The sequence below is a fragment of the Callorhinchus milii genome, unplaced genomic scaffold (genome assembly GCF_018977255.1).
Source record: "Callorhinchus milii isolate IMCB2004 unplaced genomic scaffold, IMCB_Cmil_1.0 Scaffold25, whole genome shotgun sequence".
NCBI lineage: Eukaryota > Metazoa > Chordata > Chondrichthyes > Chimaeriformes > Callorhinchidae > Callorhinchus > Callorhinchus milii.
The window spans coordinates 6,879,409-6,893,685 of NW_024704766.1; the positions used below are offsets into that span (position 1 = coordinate 6,879,409).

General features: G+C 43.8%; 1 protein-coding gene across 1 annotated transcript in view; it reads right to left on the reverse strand.

The window, feature by feature from the left end:
• Positions 1–1,535, reverse strand: part of sik3 (SIK family kinase 3) — a 145,162-nt gene extending 143,627 nt beyond the window's left edge. The window contains exon 1 of the mRNA XM_007907315.2: positions 1,294–1,535. Coding sequence (XP_007905506.2) covers positions 1,294–1,485 — 192 coding nt within the window. The 5' untranslated portion in view covers positions 1,486–1,535. The remainder of the gene's footprint in view (positions 1–1,293) is intronic.
• Positions 1,536–14,277: the final 12,742 nt, after the last annotated feature.

Consider the following 14,277-nt stretch of genomic DNA (forward strand, 5'->3'; position numbering starts at 1 on the left):
TTTTACTAGAATCATTTGTGGCTTTGCTGACCCATTCAGTAGTAGTGATTACGTGAGACTGGGTATTTTGACAAGTTGACAACATTTTACAAATCAGACTAAGTCTTCCCGGCGATGACTGTGTTGAAGATCATCATTGCTCCCCGGTCACTGCAATGAATCGCAGACAGAGCGATTTCTCTTTATAATATAATACTGTATTTTAGGATCGCTTCCGGGAACTAAGCAAAAAGTCAATCTCACAAAGTGCCGTCTGAGGCTGTTGTTTGGAGGCAGAATGGTTAAAACAGCAGATTATCACTCAAACCAACCAGCACTGACTAACTAAATAGTCGGTTGCGTGTGTTGGAAGTTAAGATACTCGAATGCGAGCAGTTGGGAGGTTACGATAGGGATTAAACAAGTCTTTTTTTTTAAAAAAAACTTTTTTCAGATTACACACAAAAAAAGCACATCCACACACACACACACACACACAAACGTATTGAGCATATCGGCGGCAGTTACTTTCAAGGCCGGTTGACAGCTCCGGCCTGGCCTGACCCCCTCCGGTCTGACAGTTATATATATATATTTTTTTCAAAAAAGCGACTGAACTGACATGACTTTGCAACAGGGACTTCTTCAACTAACCTTCAAATGGGGGGTGGTGGGGGGGGGTGAGGGAAAGGGGGAAGAGAGAGAAAAAAAGAGAAAGAAAATAAGATTTTTTTCCTTCTCTCTGACTTGGGGGAGGATGAGAGAGGAGAAAAAAAGCCTCTGGATGTTTACTAAAGGAAATTGCGAGGAGAGGAGGGGGGGAGGGGGGGAGGAGGGGAGTGGTGGGGGAGGGAGGAGGGGGAGTGGTGGGGGGAGAGTTAGGCTGTTGTTATTGAGACACTTCCTCCAAATGTCAAGCTGTCAAACCCGAACCCCCCCGAGTTTCCTCAGATGGCAGAGACTGGAGAGAGAGAGAGAGAGAGGCTGAGGCGCGAGAGAACAACCCCCTCACCACCCCCCCCCCCCCACCCCCCACCCCCCGCTCTCCCTCCGCGCTCTCTCTGCGGTCAGGGGAAGCGTTCAGCGGCGCCATGGAGAAGGGATGAAGAGGGGACGAAAGTCAGAGAGGAAAGAGGGGAAATTGAGGCGGGAGGGAGTAGGATGAGGGGTAAAGAAGAAGAGGGGATTAAGGAAGGAGTTAGAAAAATCTACACAGAAGTTAAGACATTCATGTGTTTCTTTGAGGAGGGGGTTAGGAAGGAAGGGGAGAGGTGTTGGGAGGGGGAAGAGGAGAGTGAGATGATTAAACCTTACCTTAGCCTTGGTGACGATGTGAGTGGCCAGCTTGACCACGGCGAAGTTGCCCTTGCCGATGGTCCTCTCGATCTCGTAGTATCCTATCCTGGCCGGCCCGCTCCTGTGGTGCTGTTGTTGCTGCTGCTGGGGCTGCTGCTGCTGGGGCTGAGGCAGGTTCCCGTTGCCCGCTGCTGCGCCGCTGGACGCCATCTTGTCGAGGGGGGAAAAAAACACACACACACGGACACACACACACACACTCTCTCTCTCTCTCTCCAGCAGCAAACAGCAGCGGGGCCGGCGGCGGCGGCGGCGGCGGGGGAGGTGCGCGTGCGCACGCGCGGGCGAGCGGGAGAATGAGTTGAGCCGCGCGCGCGCGCGCGAGAGAGAGAGAGAGAAGTGATGCGGGGGTGGGCGGGAAAAGCGCATGCGCGGGCGGGAGAGTGTGAGCGGCGCGAGAGTGTGTGTGTGGGGGGGCGGCGAGAGAACGCCTGCGCGCAGCTGCCAGCGGGCGCCAGAGCGCGTGCGCCAGGCAGCGGTTATTCGACGGAGCGCATGCGCACGGCACATAGGCGTCTGTGCGCACACACGCAGTGAGCGAGGGAGGAGGCGCGCGCGTTTGTGAGAGAGAAAAAGAAAAAAAAAGGGGGTGAGTGCTAGAGAGTGAGAGACGAGATACCGCGAGGGAGGGTGTGTGTGAAAGAGGTGACGATACATGTGTGACAGGGAGGGAGGGCGGGTCAGGAGATGAATGGCGTGCGCGCTCCATCAAGCGTGAGCGTCAAAAGCTGGTAGGCGGGGGGAGAGGAGATAAGCGGTTGCTGCGCGTGCGTACTGCGGCTTGAGGCGCGCTCGAGCCACAGCAGCAGCGACGGTTGGAGGTACGCATGCGCCCTCGCTCTGTCCTGCGCGAGCGGGGATGTGGGGGGGGGAAGGAGAGGAAAGCGACGCATGCGCTGCTATTTCCGGGCAGAGAGGCGAGGCATCGGATTGACGTCAATGCAAATGAGCCAGTGGCCCCGCCCCCCTCTTGTGCTGAAGGTTATAACCCATAAGGGAAATAATATTTATTTCAAAGAATGCCTGCGCCTGTTTACCCAGTAACTGGCGTGATAACTTATCAAGGGGACGTGATACCGTGTTGTGTTAATGTAGTGCATTATCACATTGAATTACATTTATTGCTGTCATTCTCATCGTTGCAATCGCTATCTATTTTGTGCGTTACTCTGCGGTGGCTGAATTCAACCGTGACTCAAGAGGGGTCAATGTCTCCACGACCAAAAGTGTCTGCCGTACATTTTCATTTTGCTTTCACGCGCGGTAGTGCACATCATGATGACATGCTGTGAATGCTGAAATAATCCTTGCATTTGGTATGCCGCCTTACCCATGTGAACTCGCATCCAAAAAATTGGATTGAACTTTCTCACCCAGATATGAGAGTGCTACAGTACTAATTGACCCAAGTTGAAGTTACCAAATGAGTTACAAATAAAAGGACACAAGACAGCTAGTTCTGATTTAAAATTTTTATAAAGTTTATAATTTTTTTACAAGATATTAGGTTTTATCACCGTTCCACAACATCATAAGAGTCGTGGATGAAGAATGCACTTTGACCCACTTGATTGCATGCTTTCAAAATACCCACCTTTCTCTCTTTCCATTAAAGCATCAAACTTGTCTTTAAGTGAATCCAGCATCCTGGTCTCAGCCACCCTTCCTGATAATGATAATAATAATAATAATCCTTGCATTTGATATAGTGCCTTATCACGTTGTTGGGTTGCCTTAAAGCTCTTCACAGGTTAAAGTGTAGTGACTATATATTTTGTGGATGAAATACGGCAGCCAATTGCACACAGCAGTCGCAAACAGTCGCAGATTGAGTAACGCCAATCCAATTATGGATTACCATCTTCGTAAATGAAATATTTCCGAGTGTGCATCCTACTTTGCCATTTCACAATTTGCCTATCAGTCTCACCAGAGGTCAGACTATTCAAATTCCTGTCGTAAGCAGCTGAACCGCCTTTTGTACTTGATTGATTATTCGAGATAAGGTAACATTGGTGTTTACATTTTTTGAGTTATACGTAATAGATTTTTATTTAATTTGAGAAGTTCAGCCTAGCCCGGATCAACATAATTGATGCTGGAAAGTTTGGCAAATTTTGCCTTTCTTTCAACATGTTTGATGTCTTGTTTTCCACAGGTAGCCTTAAGGGTATTGCAGTTGTAGATTTTTTTGGACAAAATGTTAAGTGTTTAGTTTCTTTGAATGCTACATTGTTTACCTTTGGTGTCTTGTGTACATATACATCTTGGCCCAGTTAAGAACACTCTTGCATCTGGGACAGAAGGCATATGGGGTGGTGGGGTAGATTCCATAACACTGTTGTAAAAGAAAAGGGAGTTCCTCCAATTATCCCAGCCAACAATCTTACAGATTAATTGGTCATTCATTTCACAGCTGTTGCTGGGTATAAATTGGCTGCTGTGTTAGGCTAAATACAGTTACTACACAAAACAGTAATTACCTAGATGCTAGACAAAAAGCAAGGAGTATCATAAATAGTGAAAGACTATTGCCACTGGTTGGTGAATTTGAAACAAACTCAGGATTGTCACTGGAAATGTGCCTTTAAATTGCAATTTTATCTATTGCATCCCCTTTGCTTGTGTTTCAAGAGTTGTTTCTATTTGTCTCTGAGTATAGTCCTGTAGCTCAGTGGTTAGAGTACTCGCAAGCGATAGACCTGGGTTAGATTCCCGGCAGGGCAAAATGTTGGGCAAGTTATCTTACTCCTCACGCCTCTATTTATCTAGCAATAAGTAGGAACATGATTGTTAGTCAATTGGTGGATCGCTTTTCCGGGACTAATACTCCTTAAAAAAACACGATAATAATTTGGTCACTCAATCCATGACTGTTCACTCAATCCATGACTGCTGTGCGTAATTGGCTGCCGCATTTTGCCCACAAATATACAGTCAATTCAGTTTACAGTATATTCTGTGAAATGCTTTGAGACATCTAGAAAACATGAAAAGCACTATATCAATGCAAGGATTATTATTATTATAGTGTTGTCGTGTGTTTCTTTCTCCAAAGCTCTGTCGGTGACTGTGGATCTCTTTCAATATAAGGATCTGGATGTGCTTTTCTGATTGTTGTGAGCTTAAAATCAAAGCCAACCTTCTCATTTATAGAAAAAATATGCTGGTAGGCTATCTCTGTGCAACAATTTCCAGCTCTTTTGAAAGGGCTCTACACAACAACAAAAATAAATTACATTTGTATAATTCACCTTCAAAGACCTCCACAGCCTTCCTCCTCCCTACCTCTGTAACCTCCTAAGCCCCTACCAACTTCTCCGCTTAACAGGCTCCGGCCTGCTTCACATCCCTGCCTTGCTCACCCTACCATTAGCCTCTCTGCCCCGAACCTCTGGAATTCCATCCCATGGTCCCTCCACCTTGCCCCCTCCCTCGCCTCCTTCAAGACCCATCTCAAGACCCTCCTCTTCAACCATGCCTTTGGTCACCCTCCTACTCCTACCATCCCCGTCCTCCACCCCCCCCCCCCCGATCCCAACCACCAGCTCGGGCACTAATCCCTGACTGTTCAGCACCTTAGGGCGTCCTCCTAACTCAAAAGGCGTTATACAAATGTAATTTGTTGTTGTTTTATTTTGCCATGTTGAAAAATTTTCCCCTGGATATGGTGAGGTCTGCAGATTGTTCATTAGCCTTGAAGCAATGTTAAACTGGACATGGGTTCATACTCTCCTGATGCCCAGTGACAGTATAGCCAGCAGAGACTTGAGATGAGGAAGTCTGCTCACCTTCTCTACCACGGTAATCTAAGTGGCATAAGAAGCTTTAAACATTACTGAAAAATCATTTGCCTTTTAACTCCTGCACTCAACCAGAAAGTTATAATTTAACATCAAAGCAGGTTTCAGATGTGTAAATTACAGTATCTTATCCCACAACAATTATTAAAAACAGTAATTTTTTCATTACACGTTTATAATGGGAATTATTGATCTTTTACATTCCATTGTATATTAAACAGCTGTTATTTCATGAAGCTAAAAGTGAGATTGAATATGTCATATTACACCAATGATAAGATATCATCAGGTTGTTTCATTTAATTCTGTAGAACGCTTCCCAAAATAGCCCAAACCACAATGTCTCTAGTTCTGTTTTAATTACTGAGAAATCATAACGGAAAGTTAAGTCATTCTGTTTCCATCAAAGCTGACCATCAGTCAAATGGGTGTGGCTCGGGCAATGGGACATCAGTATGGCAAGCTGTGCCTCTATTTTGATTGACATCTCTGAAGGTAAACAAAATAACACCAACAAACTTTATACTTTTATCAGCTTCGAAACTGATTTCAAAGCGGCTGCCTTTTTTCCAGCCAGGTTTATTTTGGGTAAGTGCTTTCTAATTAAATGTAGAAAATTGTGGAGTCGTGCAGCTTTAAGGGGCCATTATATAAGTCTTTTTCATGAGCGAAAGAACAGCACTTAGATTGTACCGCTTTACAGACGTCATTTTATCACATTCATGTGGGTTGGAATCTCTGGATGTTTTTAAAATTATGTAATTTTCTACAGTTGTGAATTAATGATAATCCTTACATTTGATAAAGCGCCTTATCACGTTCTTAAGACGCCTAAAAGCAATTTACAGAATATACTGTAAAGTGGATTGAATATTTTGTGGGCGAAGCTGTTCACATGTTTCTTTCACCTGCCTCTCTCTGTTTCTGAAAGTAGACTGGCAGTCTTAAGCGCTCCGGGACGCGACCTCCCATGATGAGCGCTATATAACAACACAATTACATTTGTATAACGCCTTTCACATCGGGAGTACATTGGGACGTCCTCCTGACGTGAAAGGCGCTTTATAAATGGAATCTTGTTGTTGTTGTTGTACATCCCAATACACTTGACAATCAATGCTTCAGACCCACGCTGGGGATCAGGGAGGGTAGAGGGCGGGGGAGGTGGGTGGGAAGGAGGGTGACCAAAGGAACAAGGATGGAGGAGGCAAGGCGGAGGGACTGTGGAATGGAGTTCCAGAGCCTGCGATGTGAAACAGTGGCAGAGCTGGGCGATGTTGCAGAAGTGGGGGAAAGCAGAGCTGGTCATGGCACGGATGTGGGGTAGAAAGGATAGTTGAGGCTCAAACAAGACGCTAAAGTTCCGGACTGGCTTAGTAAAATGGAGTGTGCATCCATGGATGATGATGCTGTCAGTGCCTGAGGTGTGGAAATGCAAGATGTTGTTGAAGTTGTTATTTACCCCTGGACCCTTCCATTGCCGCTCTTGATCAAATGGGGAAATACGAGTTGGATGGACATCCTGGATTTGTCCATCTCATTTTCTCTTATAATAATCCCTTAATTTGATAAGTGCAGATATTATAACAACGTCACAAAATGCTTCACGGGTAAGTACTTTCAAGTGTTGTGATTGTATATGTAGGTAAATATGCTAACAAATCTTCAGTTGATCTGAGTTTTCTAAGATGTAATTTCCACCCCTGTACTAAAATAAGTGAAAGTCCAGCAGCTGACACATAGGGTCACTATCATATACTGTTCTATATTACTTACAGACGAAAGTCATGGAAAATTACTCGGTCACACAGGATCAATTCTGAATGGTTAATGTTGGAGAAAGTGATGGTGGTCGATCGCAGCTGCCTCTCTACCCCGACAATTTTGTATTTGACAATCAATTTGATTTTGAGGCTTTATTAAAAATAATGCTGACTTCACCAGAAGAAAAAAATATTTCATGCAGTGACTAGATTTACTCAACACAGATCGAACAAGAAGGAGATTATGAGGACAGGTAGTCCATGCAGTCTCTTCACTGACCTTGTTCCAAAGATACTTTAAATGAGAATCATGAAATGTATTCAGAGATCACATTGCTCTGTGATGAGTCTTTCCTTTTTTTATCTGAATGTGATCAATGACGTGCACGGTTGGCTGCCATGTTTCGACCACAAAATACACAGTCACTCCACTTGACAATATATTCTATGAAGCGCTTTGAGACATCTCAACGATGTGATAAGGTACTGTATCAAGTGCAAGGATTATTATTATTGAGCTGAAAATGCTTTAAAAATTTGATTTGATGTTAATTTTAGCTTTTGAAATGTGGCATCAATCAGAGATCTCAGCGAAAGAGCAGTGTCTGAGAATGAATCTTAAGAAGAAATTCTCCCACGATAGATAATTAGTTTACAAATCTTATTGTGAATTCCCCAAAAACTTCCAGTGCCAAGCTCAATACAGTATGGAGGAGCTGAAAATAAGATGTCCTTGCTACAGCTAAGCCAAGGCAAGAACGCAAAGGTTTTAAAAAGCAGTTTACCAGTTAAATATAATGGTCTTTTCCAACCTGTTACAGTCAGTGCTTGCATCATACAACAACAACAACAAGATTCCATTTATAGAGCGCCTTTCACGTTGGGAGGACTTTCAGTTGGGTCAGGACCCAAGCAGGGGGGAAATGGTGAGGGGAGGGAAGGGAGGGAGCGAGGAGGGGGGAGAGAGTCGAGAGGGGAGCTGAAGGCACGGTCAAAGAGAAAGGTCTTGAGACCGGCATTGAAGGAGGGAAGGGAGGAAGCGGCGAAGGCACTGGGGGATAGAGTTCCAGAGCCTCGGGGCTGAGAGGCTGAAGGCCCGGCCACCGATGGTAGGGCGGTTGGGGCGGGGGATGTGGAGCAGACCGGAGCCAGAGGAACGGAGGGTACGGGCAGGTAGGTAGGGGGATAGTAGGTCGGAGAGGTAGGAGGGAGCGAGGCCGTGAATGGCCTTGTAGGTGAGGATGAGGATCTTGAATTCGATCCTCTGGGGGATGGGGAGCCAGTGGAGGCGAGCGAGGGTGGGAGTGATGTGGGCGCGGTGTCTGGTGCGGGACAGTACACGAGCTGCAGAGTTCTGAATGACCTGCAGTGTGGAGGGAGGGCCGGGAAGGCCGACGAGGAGAGAGTTCCCATAGTCCAGCCTTGAGGTGATAAAGGTGTGGACCAGAGTTTCAGCCGCGTGAGGGGTGAGGTAGTGCCGTAGTCTGGCGATGTTCCGGAGGTGATGGAAGGCGGTGCCAGTTGTGGCGCGGATGAGGGAGAAAGGACAGCTCAGGGTCGAACAGAACGCCGAGATTCCTGATGGCTTTGAGAGGTGGAGAGTGCGGAGCTGATGCTGTCAGCGCCTGAGGTGCGGAGGCGCTGACGTGAGCCAATCAGGAGGGCCTCAGTTTTGCGCACGTTGAGCTGAAGAAAGTTGTCTCTCGTCCAGGACTCGATGTCGGACAGACAGCTGTCAGGACATCGGGGGTCGTGGAGTTGAGGGTAGAGGAGGAAAGGTAGAGTTGGGTGTCATCCGCATACATGTGGGAGTGAACCCCATGTCTGCGGATGATGTCACCACAGGGGGAGCATATAGAGGGTGAAGAGGAGGGGACTGAGGACAGAGCCCTGAGGGACACCGCACGAGACAGTGCGGGGGTGGAGGAAAAGCCGTTCGTGGAAACAAAGTGAAGACGGTGGGAGAGGTACGACCTAAACCACTCAAGGACAGGGCCTTGAAGGTTGCGGTGGGAGGACAAGCGGTGGAGGAGCATAGCGTGGTCAACCGTATCGAATACAAGGAGACAACAACTGGACCATGTTACCAGGAAGGGTGCTTGATTCCAAAACAGTGGACTTCTGTAAGAAACAGCTTGATGCTGGAAGGGGAAGATGGTAGTATTGGTATTCTGGAAGGATGAGATCAAATGGGCCAATGGATTTTCAAATGCCTGGTGATTGTGAATGTCTGTATATTTACTCACAATTCAAGAATCAATGTACTAGTTTATTTCTTACAAATGTACATACAATCCTGATAGAAGGGCCATTATTATTATAGCGCATTTGGGGCGTGGACTCTTTAACATTGCACTTACCAAAAATCCAAAATGTGCACACAGGCTCCATCAGGGCTCCAAAATACAAGCCAGATTGGTCAACTTTTGAGTCATTGCCAATATCGCTCTAAGTGGAAGTGCGGAATGTTGTGCCGCATTATAGCTGTTTAGATACTCTTAAGCATGGTGATGGGTTTCCGCATGTGTCAGACCCCAAAAAATAACTGGGTTTCGATTCTATGGACTCCCAACTATTGCATTATAACAGGCCTCTAGTAGCGTTGGGAATATAAGATTCACAATACAAAAGGGATAGGTTGGTGTGATATATTCATGTAAAACGTGCACGGTGGAGGGACAAAGGAACACACAGGAATTTAGCGGATAGAGAGAAATGAAATTCAGGGTCAAAAGGACACAGTTACTGTAATTTGTTCAGATGTGAAAATTGAGTGAATGGAATTGTTTTACTAATGCCCAGCAATTCAGCTAATTTTAGTAAGGCCTTACATCAGATTGAAATTGAACAGAACCAAGTCCCCACACACACACACTAAAACAAGCAAAACAATAGCAGCTGACGCACAGTGACGTTCTGCTACATTGACATGAGAATATTTAAAGGGTATTGTATTGTCAGGAGTTTCCTGTTTACAAGAATCACACTTGTGGCTTGTAGTCAGTGTGTTGAGAGTGAGTGAAGTACTCCCAATAAGCGTGAATTTCACAATTGCAAACAGGATTTTTGATCCAATATGGATTAATATGGATCTTTCTCTGACTGTAAAATTCACAGTCAATCCACTTCACAATATATTCTGTGAAGCGCTTTGAGACATCTCAATGGCGTGGTAGGACGCTATATCAAATGCAAGTATTCTTATTACCATTGTTGATTGTCGAGTTTTTATCAACTTCCTCAAATATGTCACTCAAAAAAAGCATTTCTAAAGTGATTTTTTCAGAATTAAATTAATGAGAAACAGGATAAATGTTAGTATTCAGGCCAACATAACAATAAATTTGCCCAGCATGTCCTTTCACAGAGCTGGTATAAGTAGCGATATCTTAACTGTGGCATTTCAGTAGTCCTTGAAAAATGTAAGATAATGGAGGCTGTAAATAACGAGCCTATAGGTTTACAAGTGCGTGAGATCAATGCATAGGCACCAAGTAAAGTTTGACAATTTCTAATCCTTGTATCTATGCTATCTATTATATGAATTTTACTGGATAGCACGTGCCATGTTTCAATTTTGAGGTTAACACCACCGCCAACTGTGCGCCCCAACTAATCACAAACAGAGCACACATTCTCCTTTTATGTAACACTTCTACTTGAAATTTCCCCTTATGCTACAGAGAATGCTGCAGTTTACACGAGACCATGTGGCAAGGCCAAAAATAAATTACAACTGTTGAGTTTTAATATTTTCTCACCACAAAACTCACATTATTTTGATGTGAAATCTAAGGATTTTTTAAAAAAAATTCTGAAGAGGATATTGACTCTTGAATGGAGGGGAAGGGGATGAGTCGGTTCCTTGTTGCAAATGGAGGGGGTGGAGGTTGGAGGTAATAATACCCCCCAAACCCCACAAAAAAAATGGTCACTTAATCCACAACTATTTGTGGGACACTGCCATGCGTTTTTGCCCACAAGATACACAATCACTTTACAGTATATTCAAGGTCATCGTAAGCATTCAGACCCTTGTGGGAATATTGTCAGACATCAACCTTCACTTTCCATAACACTGACCATAACCCTTTCTAACCTTTTGGAATGACGTTGTGTACACATTTTTCAAAGGGAGAAATAAGGTTCAATTGTAGGGAAATCAAAATCTAAAGATTTTACTGCAAAGGATTCAAACGTGGCCTCTGTCTTTGCCCATTCCAGTAAAACAATTTTCAGGAAACACAATTGTTATGATCCACATGAGAAAAAAATGTACACACAGCACGGGGAAAAATTATTCCTTTTATGGTTATGTAACTGTTTGATCAAGGAGTCCAACAGTAGGAGTCTCTTTAGACCTTCATATCGAAATTTCCAGCGATCAATATTAAATTCTAGAAGGTAAGCGTGTGTGAGTAGGGGGCAGAGGGGAATAACTGGCGCAATTGAAGATATGTTGCTTTTTTTGCGCTTCCCCAGAAGGCCATACAGGAAGAATCAATTAGAATGTTTCAAAGAGAAATAGGTCCTAAAGGGAAGTTTAATTAAAAGATCTGGAGTCCTGTAGGGTACCTGTTAGAGAGCTTGTCTCGCCAGCGAGAGGACCTGGGTTTGATTCCCGGGCAGAGCGAAACCTTAGGCAAGTTTCCTTACTCCACCCACCTCCGTTTACCAAGCATCAAGTAGGAACCCGGTTGTTAGACAATTAGAGGATTATTTTCTGGTGTAATTATCCCTTCAATAGATAATTGAAGGGATAATTACCCCCGAGAAAATAATAAATAAAAAAATAAACACTCAATCCACAACTGTTTGTGGGACACTGCTGTGCGCAATTGACTGCCGCGTTTTGCCCACAAATATATAGTCACTACATTTAAGATAAAGCGCCTTTGAGACATCTCAAAGAATTGATAAGGCGCTATATCAAATGCAAGGATTATTTATTATAATAATCTCTTGTTTCTATGTTCTTCCAATCTTGAGAACATAGAAATAATTATTTTCTTCTCTAGGTTCCGTGGTATCTTTATTCTCATGAAATCCTATCATGTCACTCAGTGGTACCATTCATAAAATGGCAGCACCTTGCTCCCCACACACACACACCTCATCCTTATTTATTTTGATATAAATTCATGATTTACTCATCAGGAAATCCAGCACTATTTTCCTCAAGTAGATGTGATAAAATGATCAGATCATCAAAAAGCAAGTCAAATCTGCTTAAATTAAATGGTGACATAAAGGGCTGAGGCACGAAGGCCTTGCTGGAAGAACCACATTGTTGAGACAGGATGGTAATGTGGCCAAACAATGGTTGAAGCCACCGGTCCATATTTTTGGCCATTGATTTATAGTACGTTGTGATCCATCTGTTTGGGCCCCAAAGTAAAAAAAACATGATCCTATTTTGTCCAATTCTGATATCCCTCTTATCAAGTTCTTCACCAAGTAAACTATCCAATTCCCTTTGAATTTTCTCACACAATCCCTCGGCATTTCATTCTAGCTGTTAACTGGTGTAAAGTAATTCAATCGGAATTGTCAGTTTGCTTGCCCTTTTTTAAGCTTGAGTTCATGTTGTCTTAATTTTTGGTCATGTTAAACATATAAGGAGTCCAGTAGCGTATTGGTTGGAGCATTCGCCTCGCAAGCGAGAGGAACTGGGTTCGATACCCAGGCAGTGCGAAAGCTTAGGCAAGTTTCCTTACTCCATATTCATTTTACCTGGTAGTAAGTAGGAACCCCCTTGTTAGTCGATTGACGGATCGTTTTCCGGGGGTGGTAATCCCTTTCAAAAAATAAATAAATTTTAAAATAATAATTTGATCACTAAATCTATGATTATTTGTGGGACACTGCTGTGCACAATTGGCTGCTGCTTTTAGCCCACAAAATAAACAGTCAATTCTCCACAGTTTATTCTGTGAAGCTCTTTGAAAGGTTTTGACGACATGATAAGACACTATATCAATGCAAAGATTATTATATTATTAGAGTTCAGTTTATTAATACCTTTTAGGATCTTGAATACTACAGTAAGATCTGCCCTACACCTTCCTACTCCAACGGGAGCATTCCCGACTTCCTCACGCCTCAGGTGACTAATTCCAAGGAATAATTTAATTTGCATTTCATATGTTCACTCCAATGCCAAGAAGTCCTTATTGTATAACAGCAGCCAGAATGGTATATTGTGCTCCAGGTGGGAATTTATGTTGGTCTGAAGCGATTTGTGATAGGAACAATACAGGTTTCTTCCTCCACAAAGGAAGCTTTACCAAGTTTGTTATTGATTCGGGCAGCTTAGTCACAAAGCATCGGGGACATCTGCAAACAATGCAGTTTCCTGCAATTTCTCTTGTCAGCGGTGACATTTTTACAGAGAGAGGGAAAAAAGTTCACCCTTTTCAGAACAATTAGTTTCTGCCGGCTGCAAAAGATTTCCTTGGTTGATCATAGGCAGCATTAGTAGTAACCTAGGCAACAGCCTCCGTAGTTACTTTCTATACCAAACAGAAGGATTTGTTCAATTAGTTCTTTGCAACAATCTTCCTGGTGATACCCTCCCCTCTGTAAAAACAATCTTTCATCATGCATGTATTTATATGCACTTGTACAGCATTCACCTACTACAGTCACTACACTCGACTGTGAAATACTTTGAGATGTTTCGACAATGAGATAAGGCAGTTAGTATAGCAAATGCAAGAATTATTATTGGCATCAGCTACAATCCTGACCATAGGAAACATTTTTATAGCACCTCCAAAATTCCCTCAAAGAAATATTTGGTCACTCAATCCGCGACTGTTCATGGGACACTGCTGTGCGGATTTGGTTGCCCCGTTTCACCCACAGTCAGTCCACTTTGCAATATATTTTGCGAAGCGCTTTGAGACGTCTCGTGATAAGGCGCTATATCAAAGTGTGTGGGGGACGGGGAGCAAAGAGAACCGCTATCCCAGACACACACCCAAACTGCATGAAAGGGAGCATTAATCTAGCTTAGTTTTTGTATATAATATAAATATATAATTATACATAAAGAAGGTGTTTTGCCCACAAAACACACAGTCAGTCCACTCTAGAATATATTCAGTGAAGCGCTTTAAGACGTCTCAACAACGTGATAAGGTGCTATACAACAACAACAACAAGATTCCATTTATTGAGTGCCTTTCACGTCGGGAGGACGTCCCATATCAAATGAAAGGATAATTATTACTATAAGAGCAGTTCAGGAAGCAAACCTCACTCTTTAATTCCAGTCATTTCCAGCATATTAAAAAAACACAATGTGGCAATGAATGGGTTAAAAGGGCTGGGCAGTGTAGTCAGTTCGTTCGTGGCTAATAATCTTTGAAAAA